General features: G+C 38.7%; 1 protein-coding gene across 1 annotated transcript in view; it reads right to left on the reverse strand.

Moving 5' to 3' along the window:
- Positions 1–1450: 1450 nt before the first annotated feature.
- Positions 1451–17770, reverse strand: part of MALT1 (MALT1 paracaspase) — a 32272-nt gene continuing 15952 nt past the window's right edge. The window contains exons 9-17 of the mRNA XM_026865869.1: positions 17019–17054; positions 15057–15260; positions 10402–10579; positions 8996–9070; positions 7809–7936; positions 6659–6808; positions 5116–5273; positions 4110–4235; positions 1451–3364 (exon numbers count right to left, since the gene is read on the reverse strand). Coding sequence (XP_026721670.1) covers positions 2900–3364; positions 4110–4235; positions 5116–5273; positions 6659–6808; positions 7809–7936; positions 8996–9070; positions 10402–10579; positions 15057–15260; positions 17019–17054 — 1520 coding nt within the window. The 3' untranslated portion in view covers positions 1451–2899. The remainder of the gene's footprint in view (positions 3365–4109; positions 4236–5115; positions 5274–6658; positions 6809–7808; positions 7937–8995; positions 9071–10401; positions 10580–15056; positions 15261–17018; positions 17055–17770) is intronic.

The following is a 17770-nucleotide window of genomic DNA, read 5'->3' on the forward strand; positions in this document are numbered from 1 at the left end:
CTTCTTTTTCGTTGGTGTTTGTTTTTTTTTTTAATTATATGCTTTGTTTTAATAAAATTTTGGGCTTTCTGAGCTGTGAGGAGCAGAACAATATAGCAACCACATATGCATAGATAGGACATTTTGTGGAGAACAATTTATTACACAGTAAGAAACAGAAAAAGCTTTTATACAAATTAAAGAAACTGTAACAAAGTATTAGTTAAGTATTACAGTACTAGACCATGTCTCAAGCTATAATTTTTGATTTGTAAGTCAATTGCACAGGATAGTTAATGCACGGGTACATCTCATTCATCAATAAATATTTCAGTATTTAATACCCTCCAGGAAAAGGGAGAAAATCAGAAACTCAAGCTCATTTGCAGATTACTTCGAGCATGGCTGTCATTCTGGAAATAACTACATTAATATCCATGTACATATATCCACCTTTCAGCACAGATGAAGTTGAAGATCAATAGATCTAGTTAATGATCCATTACCTTCCCATCTGAAACTTGTTATGGCCACGTACAGCACCTCCCTCAGCATCCAGCCAGCATCTTGTAAGACTACCACATCCCACCAGAAGGCAGCATTCTCAACTGAAGATTTAAACTGGTTTGCCCACCACATCAATGAGATCCAGTTATTTTATTTCTTGCTACCTACTCAGTTAAAAGCATTACGATAATTTCTCTAAAGTAAAAAATTTCATGACAGGGATCTTTATGAAAGCAATAATGATTTTAAGTATTACTAGGGCAGGAGAGGCTACTACCTGTATCTGAAAACTCCTTTTAGTTACCTCACACCCCAATATTTTCATGCTTTCCAAGCAGCAATACTTTTAGAGAGCTAATAAAACATCAGCATTCCCACACTCGTCTGCAGATATACACAGGCAAGTCACAGATTCTTCAGTATTTTGAAACAAAACCAAACATTATAAGTAGTTCTTTTTTTGGACCAAACTATTCAACCTGAATAGGCAAAACAGTTTGGTGAGCAAAACTGCCCTTCCCTGAACACAGATCAATACATTTTGCATCATGTAAAAATCCTGGCAGCTAGCCCAAGCTGGGTCTATCTGCTCCCTTTGTCCAACGAAGCAATAAAGCACTAGCTGAACGTAGCTCATGTGCCTTTCAGCAGAGGATCAATGTGTCTTCTGAAGTTGCCGGTGCCTCTCTCCGTCCGTGAGGTTCTGGGGTTCAGAGGCTGAAGGCCCTCAGGACTCCCCTGCTGCTGGTGTCTCGTTTGCAGCGAGGTGAGCTCCATGGCTGAGCCCGAGCAAACGCACACGCGCTGGGCTGTACAGCAAGTGCCAGGGCATGACGGGAAGTCAGTGTCCCTCACCTTCAGCAGGCTGAGTTTAAAGTTGCTTTATCTTTTATAAGTTTGTGGGTGCTGGAAGCTTTATCTTGGATTTTCACAGTTTTAGGGTAGACTTTTAGAAATTTTTTTAAATAAGTATTTGGCCTGGAAAACAACTGAGTAGGGTTTGTTTTGTTTTTAGCAATGGCTGGTGTCCAGGAGCACCATCCTCATACTTCACCCTGAAGAACCCCAAAGTTTCCACTCATCTTGCCCATTCATTTTTAGTCTTCTGCGGGTCTTACTGTACGACTACCTACGCAATGCTTTGCTTGCTATGAACAGGCACTTTTTCCTCATGTTTCCATTTAGTGTTCTTCCAGAACATGAAAAGACCATCTTTCCAGAATCAGATCAGCAAAAATCCTAAGTGTGTTACAGAAGAGAAAGACTTTCTTAGGAACAGTCCACCACTGAGTCACAATCTGTGACTCTGCACCCTTTGATGATTTGCAGCTCTCAAAAAAACCCAACAAAGAATAAAAAAGCAATAATATTGTCTACTAGCTCAGTTGAGGTTTTGTTTTCCTTGCACAGCTCTTCATCCATCTGTCAGTTGCTGCCAGACACTGGACATCTGATCATGAGGAGAATGTGGTCAAAACTGGCTGTAAGCTACATCCAAGGGACCAGAATGTTAGTAACTGAGCCCAATACATACATGGGGAAGGAAAAAAAACTGAGGCTTGAAGGAGACATATTCTTAACACTGGAATATTAACACAGTATCTTCACTTCTGTAAAAGCTCCCTCTTTTCTCAGTTCATTTACGTTATGTGTCATCTTACACAAGGCTGTTACAACATATATAAACACACAAAACCTTATTTTAATGCAGTATGCAAAAAAAAATCCCTGGATATTGAACAACTGAAACTGAAAGATGGAAGACAGAAAGGTGTATTCATCACTTTGGGGCTAATGGATTTTTAAATATCATGTTAAATCATAGAAGACATGGAACTTCATTTTTCTGCTTAATTCTGCCAACATTTTTTCCTCTGACAGCTATACATGTTTATTCTGGTTTTGTATAGGATGAGCAATACCTCTCTGAAAACAGATTTATGAAAAATACATTTACAGTAAATCTTTTAACTCCAGTAGGTATTGGAGAAGCACCTGGGAAGATCCAAGGCTTTGCTGCCTCAAGAGAAATTTTGACACCAGAGCCAGGTTTTTATGCATTCATCCCCTAACAGAGACTGGCAGCTTCCTCCCAGAAACACAGGATTGCCTCTGTTCGTTGGCTGCTTGACTGCCAGAGAATGAAACAAGAAACAGGATTTTAGGTTTTTCCCTGTATCAAATGTCAAACGGTAGGAGAAAAAAAATCATGCCTTTTTCATTCTTAAATCTATCAGTTCAGTTTCAACTCTTTGGATCTGAAAAATTTTCATCGTAACCTTATACCCAGTACCATCTCTAGACTCTCCAATCCCTTTGTCCTGAAGGCTCCAAACTCCTGAAGACGGAAAAGCAGTGTGGGAGGACCCCTCCACCAGAGATGGTACTCTCCTCTGTTCTGAATAAATCACAGCTACTGCTGCTCAGAGAATCTGAGGTGGTCAGAGAGAAGGAATTCCAGTTCAACAGTATCATCAGTGGTCTCCACTGGTACATTACTCTTTTCCACAGGGAATGAGTAAGTCTGTACTTCACGTCGTGAAGTTAATATCCCTGAAGTCCCACTGCAGGAACACACCTCTGGTTGTCTGATGCTGTTTGAGCAAATGTGGTTTGGATGGTAAATGTCTGGACAGGAATTTGGTGGACAATGACTAGGGATGTAGTATTTAGTTGCCACTGGACTTGATTCTATTTGATCATGAAAAGGATTATCAGTCATGCAACAGGTCTGAAGACAGTTGTTTTTTCTGAATCCATGATGAAGGCCTAATTTAGCAATAAGGGGCTTCCCAACATTAACTTCCTTCCTTTCATCCATTGTATCTTCTATTCCTGGATACTCATAGTGCAAGCAAACAGTGAAGATCAAGTGTTCCTGCAAAAGAGAAGGGGGAAGAAGAAGTTACACTTCCTCCCCAAATAAACAATACATGAAACAGAGGCACAGTCTACTGGAGAAGGAGACTAACCTTTTCAGGAGCTAAAGACATATCAGGCAAGACTTGTTTACTGGACCTCTCTGGTTAACACTTGCTCACCTAACAGCCTTTACTTCTAGAAGCACTTGTTTGACACCAGCTAACGAAGCACTGAAGAAGAGACACAAAACGATGTCCAGCACAGATGTTCACAACAAAGACAGAGATGAACTAACAGTGCCGCAGTATGGTGAAGGGAGAACCTCTCAAAAACTGCATGCCCAAGAGCACAGGTTGGAATGGAAAGAGATGGTACACTGCATTTTCGTCTCCTGCTAATGACTCTGCAAGATGCAGCTGTGCTTCAGGTCAATTCTTCTTCTATTAGAGCACAGGAACATCCCCACACTGTGCAATAAAATGACCTCCACAAAAATAATTACCTTGTCAAAGATCAGTAGTGGCCTAGAAAAAACAAAGTGCCTTGCATGACGGTATCAGGATTGCATATGCATTGATTTCCCGGCCTTTATTTTTCAGCTAAAAACCTAATGTCACTAAATTCTGCTTTTAGCCTTTTTTTCCCTCCAAAGAATATGTTACTTATTATGCAGACAATACACAGTTACCTCAACAGAACTGCAAAGCAACCTAATTAATCTAAATTATCCCAACCAACTTGTAAGGAATAATTATATTAACCCTTAGTTTTTGCAGTGAGCTGAGCCTGGTGTAGAGGCAGTGTTTGGGAAGGTCCTTCGATACTAAATAGCTTCCAGTTTCCTCAGGAGTTCCTTTATTGGCCTCTTTAGGATCCACATCCAGGTCCTGTTGCAAGAAAGAAATGAGAACTTAATCAAAAAGTACAGAATTTATAGATCATAAAATAGTTAGCAGTGTTTCTTTTTATAAAGTCAGCATTTTCTTCTTAAAAGGAAAGAAAACACCAATCCTGAACTACTTGCAAAAGCTGCTGAAACCACTGTTAGTCACAGGCAGAAGGGGTTACACATTTGAGCAGGTTACCCTCTTCTGCTGACAGTTCCTGTCAAACTTGCTCTGCTTGCTTCAGGGTTGTTTTTTTTTAATCTAACTTTTAAGTACAGCACTATAGCACTAATTCTGTGGGCTAAAAATACACCTATTTATTATGCACATTAACGCAAATATTTTATTCATAAAGCATCAGAAGTGTCCTGTTCTTTCTGTCTACAAAGGTTTTCTGTCCCATGTCCTCTTTCACAGACATCAAAAAAGATGATGTTTTTGCCCCAAGAGGATTTCTGTTTTACTTTTATCCTTTACTTTACTGTGATCAGCTGAGAAACATCAATGAAACTGGACAGGATCACCCAGGTGCAAAGGACTGTATAACTAAAGCGTAAAGAAATCTTGTCCTGCAAGGTGGATGTCCTGTGTGAGGTGAAGTGTCCTCAGCTCACATAGGACCTGACGTTTAACTTCTTTAATTAAATAAAATACTTGATACTAGACAATTAAAAACAAAGGAGACTTTGAAAAAGATGACCTGAAATTAATTTTACTGTTTTTTAATATACATTAAAAATATGCATTAAAATAATTGAGCACCTGGTTTCAACAGATTAGGCCCATTTTATTACCAATGATGCAGTCTGACATGGACAGAAGAGACAATATTCAACTTCAGCGGAGGGGAATCACCAAGACACCAATGGGAAGCACTTACGAGTGCGAAGTCTGTAACGTAGGCTCTGCAAACTACTATTTCAGGTGGCTTCTTTACTATTCGTGTGTAGATTATCATGACATTGGAAAACTCAGCTGCAAACCCCAACTGAATCTGAACACCACATCTGAATTCAAGATACATACTTTCTGGAAGCTCTGCAAATAAAAAAAAATACATTGTTACATTCTAAATAAAACTTAGCATATGTATTTTCTATGTTTTTAAATTTAAAAGTTTTAAAAGATACAGGCCTCTTCCTCCTATCACGTACAGATTTACAGTGAAGCAAACCAGGTTAGAAGCTAACCAGGCAGCAACACTACTAGTATCACACGGTAACTGACAGACACTGACAGAGAGCTGACTCAACTTCTGCTTCGCAGGTTTCCTTCCACTCTGTGCAAGGCAATGTTTATTGTAACTAGGATATAGCTTACCGACCCAAGAATATGTTTACATATCTGTAATCAAACCAGTAAGTTTAATACAGTCAATATCCAATACACACAGCTGTAGCATTATAAGAACTTCTGAATGAGACAGCAGAACAAGTTTCAGGTTCATTGTTTTCCATTCACATTCACAAAGCCCAGCACATAGGATTTTTCTTCTGGTTTTGGTTCTTTTGGTTCTTTCTCAGTCCATAGGAATATACCCAAAAGTGCTCAAGGGTCAGTGACATCATTCTGTGCCTGTACACTTTGTACTGATTTTTCTACTCCCACTGGAAGTGGATTATTTAACATTTATCATAGACATACCTTTATACAAATATAAAGGTTATTCTCTTCCCAAATTCCAAACACATTCTCTTCTATGCATGGCTTAAAACAAATCATAAAATAACATTATGTCTTTATCATTTTTGTTTTGCATTTCAATCATTTAACAAACAAGGATTAAGGGCTTGATTCCACAAATAAAAATCTTCATCTGTGAAAAGAGTCTGCCTACATGACTAGTTGTCTTAAGAATGCCACCCCTGACTCTGCCCAATCTGACAAAGAAATTTTAAAATGTACTCCAACGTGTTTAAGTGAAAAAGATAAAAAGGTCTTATACCTCACTGCCCTTCTTAAAATAAGTCTAGAAAGCCTGGCATGACCTTGCCCTTAGTTTTCTTAGTTGCATATATTGAAGACTCGTCTTCATCATGCACTTCTACCATACAGTTCACCCGGCCACCTCAGGTGATGACTTGAACATTAACGATGTCATAAGAGTGTCACTGTTAGACACAGACTACTGGGAGATTTTCCCAGGAGACAGGTATCACCTAAGTCTCCCCTACAGTGTTTGAGTGGTCTTAAACATACCTACTCATCCTGAGTTCTGCACGTCACCTTGTTCATTACAACCTCACGTAGAGGTAAACCCAACACTAACATTTGAACATACTAATGAAAACACAGACATGAACTCGAATTCTTCCATTTCCATTCCATGTCACAACCCACAGACTAGACATTATTGAGGAAGTACATCCTCTGATTCTCGCCATCGCGCCAGCAGGATCATCTAAACGTAGGCTGTACTGTACCGTGAGCTTTGGCCCACTGCAGGTTCCGTGCCAGAGACTCTGCAGAAGATGTGGTTTGTTGAACGGGATCAGTTAATGCCCTTTTCTCAGACAAACTGCTGCGGATCTCCAAAGCTTGCTTGCCTTTGGTAAGGTGACACTTGCCCATATCTAAAAATAAGATGCATACAGTTTCTTTCAAAATCAATGCTGTTAAAATTCTAACTAAATTAAGTACATCACTGCAATGCTGTGTGGTTGCTATGGTTATGTCAGTGTCAGCATATCCATAAATCTTGTCATTTGAAAAGTATTCATTGCTCAGCTATTCATTCACTTAAGGCTAAAACAGCACGCCAGAGGCCTGCAGAGAATCCTGTTGGTAGCAGAACTTTACTGTGCATTTAGGATGCTCTTGGATTTTTTTTTTTTTCTGTTTTTTTGGATCCCTGTCAAAAGACAGACTGAGCAAAATTCTGAGACCTGCAGTTGCACCAAGTACACTGGAAACCACAGTAGAACTTGGCTGAGTACTTACTTTACCTACAAAAAACAGCCTTACACAGACAGCTCTTTGTTAGATGTCTGTATCTATTCTGTATTTTGAGCAAATGCTTACACAAAAGCAATAAATTTTCCCTCAATTTTCGTTTTAGCACTTCTCCCACCAATTATAAAAGACAATTACTAAATCAGGCATATTGCAACAGTGGATTGCCCTTTATAGGGCACTTACACCCTTTGATAGGGAGCAAATAATTATCATCACTACAGCACTGTGAGGTAGGTAGAACTCAGTTAATTGTTTAAATGAACATGGAAATGACTGGACTACCACTAGCAGCTGACACAAGACAGAAGAGTAATTTTTGTGGATGGACAACTCCAAGCTCTATGCAGGAATACACTCAGAATGAATAAGGTTCACTAAAAAGGAGAGTATTAAATTGACCATTATTAAAGAAGCTCAAATTCCTTTAGAATATCATGTCCTTTGTTAGTATGCTGCCCAGTAGCATCTGACTCTTGAAGAAAGCTGCTATTTCAACAAAATGCAACAAGAAAGAGCTTAAAGTAGTGCAACACATTCACCAGAAGAATGATGTTTAAGCAAATAAGTTTTTAGCAATGCAGGCTGAGAAGACTACTAGTGCGGTAAACTGGAGTTCACCTTCTGCAACCTCATCAAGCAGAACAGTAATCTTCTTGTCTTCTAACAAACGGTCCTTCAAGAACTTCATGAAGATTCCATTGGCCAACCCTGACTGCTGAATCTCAAAAGCTTCTGCTCCTTGGCACCTATGAGATCACCAAAATCAGGCAAGGAAAAACGCCAAAACATCTGCATGATTAAGATCAACATGAGGACAAAAGAAGTAGAGTTATGCTGGGAATGGGGGAAAGAAGCCCTACAATCTGAAAACCAGGTTGTGTCTAAGGCCAAGCTGCTTGCTCTTCATGTTCATTTGCAAGCAACTCATCCTGGCAAGATTTCACTTACAATCAAGCCACAGACTAGGGCTCAGGTCAAACTGCTTATATGAGCAGCTTAAATTTCTCACAGAAGATGTCATTAAAGCTCTTGAGTACTTCTATTCAACAGCTTGACTTGAAAACTGACAGAGAGAGGTTATTTAGTTTTCTGCTTAAGTAACCTCTTCAAACTGTTTCAACTGCAGTGGTAACTTTATTCTTTACAGCTATAATAAGAAACACAGGGGCCAATCCACATGTTACTCCTCCAACAATTCATTCATTTATATTTCTAGTGCATCTTTTTCTAGAAACTTAACTTGCATTACCAGAGGAGACACATGACTGAAGAGAGTGCAGCACATAAGTTACAGTTCATCAACTGCTCCACAGCACATGACCTTTTGTACAAGCTCACAGTGCAGTAAGTAGTTCGGAACACACAGGACATAACTCCCCTTTCCCCATCAGCACAAAGAAACAGAACATTATGAGTCTGAGGGCAAAATCTGCTCTTTTCATTTTTTTTTTCATCTCAAATAATACTTAGGTAAGTAGAGCACTCCTACAAGTAACCACTGGAAAGAGATCAGGAACACTGTCCAGCAGGTTTCTGGTTTGTTGAATGCAGTCCCCTCACTGCTGTTACCCTGTACCTGACTGAACATTAAATACTGGGAATCATCACATATGTACAACCACAGTCAGACTGTGGAATGATTCAAATAGCAAAGTAAAAAAGTTTGAGGACACAGGTACGGATATAAATTGCTGGTCCTTTAACACCACAGTTAGTATTTTTCTGTAAAAGATTAGCTATGCAATCTCAGGGGTCACTTCTGGCTTCAAAACCTCTGTGGCACAGCAGGAGAAATATTTCCTTACGTTGCATATCCAAAAACAATGTTGGCCGTAACCTTCAGAGCATCCAAGATAAGAATTGTGTCATCATATTCATTTCTGCAATAAACGGAAACACAAAAAAGTAAAACAATAACTTGAGGACTAATAATGGTAACAAACTGTACAGCTGTTCAAAACACCAAAACAGAATGGTTCAGAAACAGTATTTTTTCCCTCTCCTATAATTCTGGAATGAACCCTGACTGCTCAAAGACAAAAATGAGCATCACCAACAGTCTTCATGAGGACACTCTAAAGACACAGTCAGATACCACACATTACCCAGATGGATTAAACAATATAGAGTCTGGCTACAATCTCTTCAAAAGTAATTTCTGATAACTAGTCATTTTGGGTTATAACAAAAATGATGAGTTTTGGTTTTTTTATTCCAAAACATGGTCTCTGCATAGTTAACATGAGGCTCATGTAGCTGTACTTTCTATTTGGACAGCAGACTGTGAAGCTGAATTGGGTCATTGACATTTCATTAACAGTGAAGTTCAGAGGCTCTACAAACACTAAAGCACCGGCAATTTCCTATTACGAAACATTCCTCAGAGACCAATTTTCAGAAGTGCTGACTGAAGAGCTGACTTCAAGTGCAAGTTCAATTGGGCATAGTAGCATCTTATGGAAATAAAATAGTACTTTGTTTAGAAAAATCCAATAAACCAGTTGATTTTTAAGCTCTAAATAAAGATACAACATCCCCAGCATAAAAGCAGTCCATAAAATCCATGCTTCTGAAGAGCTCTAAAGTGAGCCCTTAGTCAAATTAACATGCCTTTGATCATACAGATTCTGCTTCCTCCCCATAATGATGAAGATGGTTAATGATGCAAGGGGAAAGGGTAATTTTTCTTAAGATGCATAATTTCACTTTTATCTAGTAAGACTGATGCTTTATAACTTTTAAACAACCACCAAAACAAAGAAATAAATGCCACTGAAATCGAGGCAAGTATCTACTCATGGAAACAGAAAGTCTAATCACTGGCTTCACATTTCCATCCAAGGCCGAAGGCAAAGTAAGTCTATGAATGAATCCTATAGACCTTAAAAGCACTCGGGTGCAGGCTGTGAATTCTCAGAACCATGAACTTTCAGTACAGTGAATTCTCAGCCTAGAGTAAAGATTTCTCCTCAGCATGAAGTCTGGCTTTCTCTCAAGATCCCTTGCTATTCTCTCGAAGTGGCTGTTCAGTTCTATTTGTTCAATTTTTAAAACAGGCTCAGTTTTAATCTGTTGCTGTAGTGAATAGACTGAACTTCACAGATGGTTCCCAAAACTACAGTAATTATACCCTCTCCCTTTATGGCAAAGCAAAAACATCCCTCCAACTTCTAATGTCAGCTCTCACTCTTCATCAATGATGAGATTATACCTTTTCCGACACATATCCAGCAGGAATACATTAAGTCCCGTCTCTTTTTCCTGCATTAGTTTGAGGATGTTCTGCACACACAGACAGTTTGCAGACCGGTAGGGATTTGGAGCATCAATAGGAACCATGAAACTGTTTCCATAGTTTTCGTAGCCATGGCCAGCGTAGTACAACAAACCTGAGAGTTCAAAATAAATGTGACTGAAAACACAGTTCAAGAGTACTGTGGAACATTTCTACAAATTTTAGCATGGTCAAAAACTTCATGCACTATGTCCACACTACATGCCTGTGGGAGATTAAGATCATTCATGCTACTCCAAGCAGGTTTTTTAATATCAATATGCCTCTGTTAATACAGGAAGGAAGGGTAGGCGGAGGGCAACCACATTAACACCAACTTCCCAACACACAGGCACAACAAATTTTAAAAAAACCAAAACACCCATGCAATACAATTAGATACTTGCATCAAAACACAAAGTTAAATACTCTTAAAATGTTCTGAGTTAAGACCTCTAACAGAAATAATCCGTTATGTATAAGACACACTGACATGAACAAGGAAATGTGCCAGCTGTAAAACATCTTCTCCACATGTGCAATTACAAAGCTTTGAGTAGCAGTGAGTCAGTGCAGATTTTACAGATAAAAAAACAACGCTGAACAGTTGGATGGATCTTTTGGGTTTTTTAAATGAGAGATGGTGTCATCCTTGAAATTATTCTCCTTCAATGCTTGGGTTTTTAACTTATCATTAATCATTGGCAATTTTAGAAGTACTTCAACTAGAAAAAATATAGAGAAAAAGCTCACTTGCACTATGAGAGTATTTTGCAAGCTTTTAGTTTTGCTGTTTCTTCTGTACAGTCAGTTTCTCCATTTGTCATTTTTGTAGGGAAAGATAATAAATATTTTTAGAGTTTGAGGGGGAAAAAAAAAGATTATTCTGTGATCATGTTTGGTAGAATGCCAGAGCCATTCCCATTACCAAACTACCAACAACTCGCTTGTAGCTGATTGCATCTACATCTCTTTACAGTTATGGGCTCATGTCTCTTGTGGGTCTACTACACAAATTCTTTGCATGCTTACCTAGACACAAAAGATTATCCTACAATCACCTCCCTCATGTGTAGACATAACAGTCTACATTAAGATTTAAAATCTTCAATAAAGCATGCAATAGTTTTGTATAAAGAACACATATAATAGAATTTTAAAAAGCTTTTCTTAATCCTGAAAAAAAGGAACAGCAACCTAAGGCTTAGATTTTACTTATATGAATAAAAATGTCAAATATTGGAGTCATACCAACTTGTAGTAAGAGTGGATGATCTCAGCACTAATAACCTCCACTGCCATAAAATGCAGTTACCAGAAACTTCTATGATTAAGTGGAGTTTTCCTATTGTCTGTTCCCATCACTGGTTTTGCTTATCTATAGCAAGTTCCATCTTTTAAAAATAATTTTTATTTATCTACACAAAGTAGTCTATGGGTCACATCTTCTACTATCTGTAGTGCTGCAGCTGAATAAAAGTGAACAGAAATATGACAATTTATGCCAACTGGAGATACAGTCTTCTGTTGTAGTCTTACTAAAAAGTACCTGTGAAATTTGTGTCACTACAAAACTTGAATTTTCAGAAGAGACAAAGTAAGCCTTACCCTAACATAGTAAAATGCTCTACACTGAAATCAGCTTGTGTAGGAAGGTATGCTGGATGTTTTTACCTTTTCATTACAGATAGCTACAACAAATGGAAATAGTTCTCTCGCACAGACCTGCACTTTTTGTGAAGAATACCAAGATGTAACTGTAGCCCTTCAAATGAAGCCTTCGGTTCTACTTTACTTGTAAGCTCTCAAGTCATTAACAACTATGCCAAGACCTTGCAAACTGCTCCATTCAACCAACAGCGCTTAATTTCTTTTTATGGGAAACACACACAGCCTAGATAAGCAGCCAGCAAGGGCATACAAGGTAAACTCCAGGATGCAAGGTTTCACTTAAACAGAGCCTGATGGTAATTCATCTGCTAGTCTTGGAAAACAGCAACAGCTTTATTAAATTAGATCTATAAAGGGCAACGAATTTAAAGGGTATGATTAAAAACCTAAACAAGTACAGGTACTACTGGGGTATCTATAAAATTCCAATGGTTACCTGAGACCAGGTAGTTTCAAGAGAGATAAAATTAAACGCCAAGTGCGTGACTCCATGTCAAGTTCTAAGTTAAAAGGATATTTGTAAATTTGATTTCCAGAGTTTGTATCTGGACCTAAAGGAAACAAGCCTCTAATGTAAAGCACAATTTATCAGAGTATTACCTCAATGAATAGAAATCTCAGACATGCCAACTACATTTCTTTTGTATCTTTGGCAGTTGACTGTGCTATGCCTAAAACAGTTAATATGTTGAGCTCAAGATCAGAAATAAATCTCTGCCTTCCCAGCGTAAGCAGAGTAAACATATTTGGAGAGCCTCATTAGACACTTTGACACAACAATTTTAAGTAGGCTCAAGTTCCTCACAGACGTCAGCATTTAAGTGGTATCTGCTTCTCTCTCGCTTTCTTTTTTTTTTTTTTTAAAAAAGAAAGCAGCTTAACTACTTTTAGCCTTTAAAACATACGGGTCTATGCTTTTACCCTTTATGGAATAGAGTGTTAACTCCACCCCACATTTAGAACAACATGAACTAAGGTATTAGAGGAGACAATCATCATCCGTTTTTTGCTCTTAAGGAACAGTATCTGAATGCCCCTTTCCTAGCAGTGAGCAAGAACTACACAATGTTGTATTAAGCATCACCAATGTGTGTAACAAGTACTAAACAAAAGTAGCCACTCTGCCTTTTCTATTTGGAGCTATACCCAGTAAAAATACAACAAACCATTATCTATTTGTGTACTGACAGCATCTTTTATACACTTAAAGCCATTAATAGCCACTATCCAGAAAGAACAGTGACCGCTTAAACTGAAGTAGTTATTGCCAAACACTACTGAAAGAATGCTCTGCTTACCTTTTAGAAAATACAAATGGCAAAAATATGCTTTCTAAGAGCTTTCATATGTGCTGGAGAATCTCATTAAAGCCTCCGAATATTTTCTAAATTCGTGTCAAAAATTACAGAAAAAAAATTGTGAAGGCGCAAAAATCTAAAAGCTCACTCAAATGCGTAAGCATGTCTACTTCCCAGGGAACAAAAAAAGAAAACTGCTATCAGAAAGTCTGCTAAACTTTACTGCCATAATTAGTCTTCATGTCATGCAAGTTTTGGCTCTGACATAAATGCCCAAATGTCAGATCAGCCAGTTCTGCACAGACAGAGCATCAGGTAACACACCATTAGAAAAAGTCATGCTAAGAAATAATCTGACCTTGTGTTCCAAGAGAATCAAATAATGTTTTCTCAGGTGGATGTCACTATAGAAATTCTGCAATTTAAACAAGACAACAGGCAGATGTTGAGAAGATTATTTGGTCTCTGTCCTAAATAATTTCTGGAGTCGTTCACGCAATCTTAGCTTTTAGAAAAATGACAAAAATAGTGGCAATCAGCAACAAACTCCTCAACGCCCACAGAATAACCTGTCTTACACTCCAAGCCAGGTCATTCTAGGCCTTTTCCATGCAAGACATGAAGGTTTTTGATCTGCGCATCAATTCCACCATGCTCTCCCCCAGCTAGTGGAGCCACCAGTTCTGCCTTGTGCTTCATCCCTCAAAATTAAGAAGACAAGGAATCCCGGTACATGAGCAACCATCTAAGAATCAATGTCCATCAGCAGTAGCAATGCATACCAACCAGACCCCATTGGTTAGTCATTATCCCAGGAAAAGGCACCTCCTGTGTAGCATGTGGAGGAAAGCTTAAAATTATTATTAATATTCTATTACAGGTATCTCATAATTGGATGTGTGACTCAAATAACAAAAACTTAGAGGAAAATAAGAGAGAACTGTGTTAAATACACATCTTCTAGTATGTATACTTTGCTTAAGCTGTCCTCTGATCACTGAGACACTGCAGTACAGTCATTAAAGTGTTGCTGCAACAGAGGTGAAAGCCCGGGATTTTTTTGTAGGGTGTTATTTTTAAGTCTGAACAGTTTAAGGAAAAAAAGATTGCTGCCCAAGACTCCATGTAGTCTTGTATACTGCAGTTGCAGTTTTCAACTGCTCCGCTACCAGCTCGTTTCCATCATACACCAATACAGGCAACACAACAGACTATTCTTGCTCTCTCAAAAGGCTACTTACAAACTACTACTACTGACTTCTTTGTACAAACGTGCATCTTCCGTGGAGCACGTTCTCAAATGTGCTGTACAGATGCAGCAGCTTTTAGGAAACACATCAGTACCATCGAACAAAAAATCTGCACTGCAGTTTTCAGTGCAGTTAAAGAAAAAAGTTCAAACATTTTATCTGTTATAAAGAAACAATAACATTTCAACCAAAGTCAAAGGATATATTGGTGGCTGGTTTTAACTTACTTTTCCCATTCTACATACATGCTATTTACCATGAAGTCTGTTTTGCTGTCACAGACAGTGAGCTGGCAGAGGTATATACCAGAGGTTTATGTCCTCGATACATCACAAAACTTACATACTTCAGAAGGGATATCACATGTTCTTACCATATACTCCTTTGTCCAGGAGAAGTAAAAATTCATCCACAGCATTTCGCATCTCAGACTCAGTAAGATCCAGCAAAGAAACAACTTTGAAATCCATCTGTCTTAGCAAATTGGTCAATTCATAGACATCTACCATTGGAGCCTTGAGCTGGGGGTGATTCCAGTAGCTCATATTTCCTATTAACAGAGCCACCTTGTCTGTTGCTGCAAAGGCAGAGGAAAAGAAAACCCATCATGTTCATACATTTCACATGTTCAACACCTTTAAATTTAATTTCCTCCAAAGTGAAAATAGCATCCAATCTCACTTCAGGCACAATATTTAATATGATTTTAAGTACAGCCCAACTCTCTCCTCATCCAAAAACCCATTTCAGCAGGGTCTGACAGTCAACGTACCTGAGCTCTGACACATCTCAGACTGGATAATCCATCAAGAAGTGAGTCACTAACACCATCTCCCATTTCCTTAATTTTTCAGAAAGCACAGACAACTATGAAATTCCCCCATGCAAGAGGAAATTTAATAAACATGAAAATTCTTATGGCAAGTTGCCAAAGCTATGACCAGTATACTTCCCCAAAAACCTCAAATTTTCTTATGCTTCTTAAAAAGCAAACAAAACACCACACACAAAAGACTACTTTCACATCTCCATCTCCCATCTCTCAAAAAACCACAGTACATTTAGGGGGAAAACTTTTATGGGACAGAAGTCAAGTCTTTTTTCTGTTCATTGAGGTTTCTTTTTACTGTTGCTCTGGTTAAAAACAATTATACAAAGATACGACAAATTTACAAAATTCAGAGAGAAGTCTACTGATGTTCTTACAGTTTGAGATATGTTCATCTTGATTTTAATAAAGCCCAAAGTAACTGTCCTAAGTAAACAAAGCAGCAACAAAAGCAGAAAAAAAAGTCACATTAACTGAAACACTTTAGAGACCGCTAGCTGGATTTTTACCTCAAAATTGCACACTAAGTTACAGAAAGGCACTTACTCAAATCAAGGCATTTCCTCCCTGGTTTATTATACTTCTCTCCAACAGGAATTATTGTCCCACAGCTCTGGTGGCAAATGAGGTCACGTAAACACCCCAAACCTGCTTCAGAGTCAGTAACCCTGCACTGCTAGACCCAGAAGAGAATCTCTGTCCGTAGCCTCAATGTCTAACATTTCACCTCCTTCAAACTAGAGGCTTTCAACACTTTTGCAGCTGGAAAACCTCCAAAGTCTTGAACAGTGTAAACTATTTTGAACAGCAGAGACTGAGTGACAGTGGCATACTGTGACTGAAAACCACTTTTCAGGACTGAGGAGCACTTACACTCCCTCTCACACTGATGGAACCTGAAAGAGTGGTAGAATTGTGATAGAGACCAGCAGCATTGACAAGACAACATGCCTGACCACAGCCAAGTCTACCAGGCAAATTTAAAAACATGGTTAAAAAGCCCCAGCAACGACTCTTCATAGCACATATATGCCATCCATCTATCTTTGTGAGCTTCAGCTCAGGCTCAAAGCATCCGCAGACTGTGCACAGGGAGAGCTGAGCTCGCAGGGGCAGCACAGCCTTAGCAGACAGGCTACCGATCCTTTTTATCACATCATCGCAATACCGCTACCTCCAACTGTCAAAGTATTCAAAGTGATGGAGTAACACACTGGCGAAGGCTGCGGCCAGAGGAATCTGAGACAGTAAACTGAAACAGATGAGAAGTTGTAGATGCTCCACTGAGTCACTAAAAATACTGGTGCCCTCACCACAGTTTACTGAAAGGGCATGCAAGCATTATAAAGGACTATAGAACCAGACAGAAGTCTCCCTCCCTGCAGCGATTTGCATGCAGTATAGTTACTTCCCTAGCAGTAGCAGAAGAAACAATATTCAGAAGCAGCAAAATCTATTTCTTAGATATTAAATACATATGTTAATTACAGCTACGGAACTACTTACCAACAGGTCTGTGATTGGATTGTTCTTGTAGGTCTGCTTGAAATAAGATGAAAAAAGCAGATTGTCAGTAAGTTCAGCCACAGCTGCCAGTGGCAGGACATGAACTGTGTGTCCCATACAGCCATAGTCTATCGGTACTGCTGTGCCTAATATGGTACTAGTTCAAGACAAAAAGTGTTCTCTTTTTGTTCTGGTGGGATTTTGGGGTGTTCTGTTGTCATTTACACGATCTCCTTCATCCCCTTCCAGCAAACATAGCCTAATAGGATATGAATAGCTAGTTCTAGAAATTAAGAAATAATAGAAGCTTACAGTATAATTTTGAATCTCACAAACTGCACGTCAGCATTTTCAGTAACATCCAGAGCAGTTCAACCTCTCCAAATGAAATGCAGACATGCAAGATGGGAAATGCTTGCAGGAATGACCATTTGCATGTGAAAATTCTTTTATTTTGTACTTCACTGAGGAATGGTAAAGCCAAGAGGAACGGGTAAGCAACACACCAGCAGTATGCTTTGGGTAACATTACATCTTATGACAGTACCACTTCAGTGACTAACACTGAGTCTTGGCAAAAGTAAACATATCTTTGGTGTCTAACCCAGGAAATTATATTACCTTTGTGATTTGAGATTTTGGGAACACTGTATCAGGGATAATTCCTCATGGAGCACTACTCCAGATCTATGTTTCTATAACAGACATCAATCAGGCCTCAAATCACATCAGCTCACTCCAACATCAATTTA

Source organism: Athene cunicularia (assembly GCF_003259725.1).
Source record: "Athene cunicularia isolate RWA chromosome Z unlocalized genomic scaffold, athCun1 chrZ_part1, whole genome shotgun sequence".
Classification (NCBI taxonomy): Eukaryota; Metazoa; Chordata; class Aves; order Strigiformes; family Strigidae; genus Athene; species Athene cunicularia.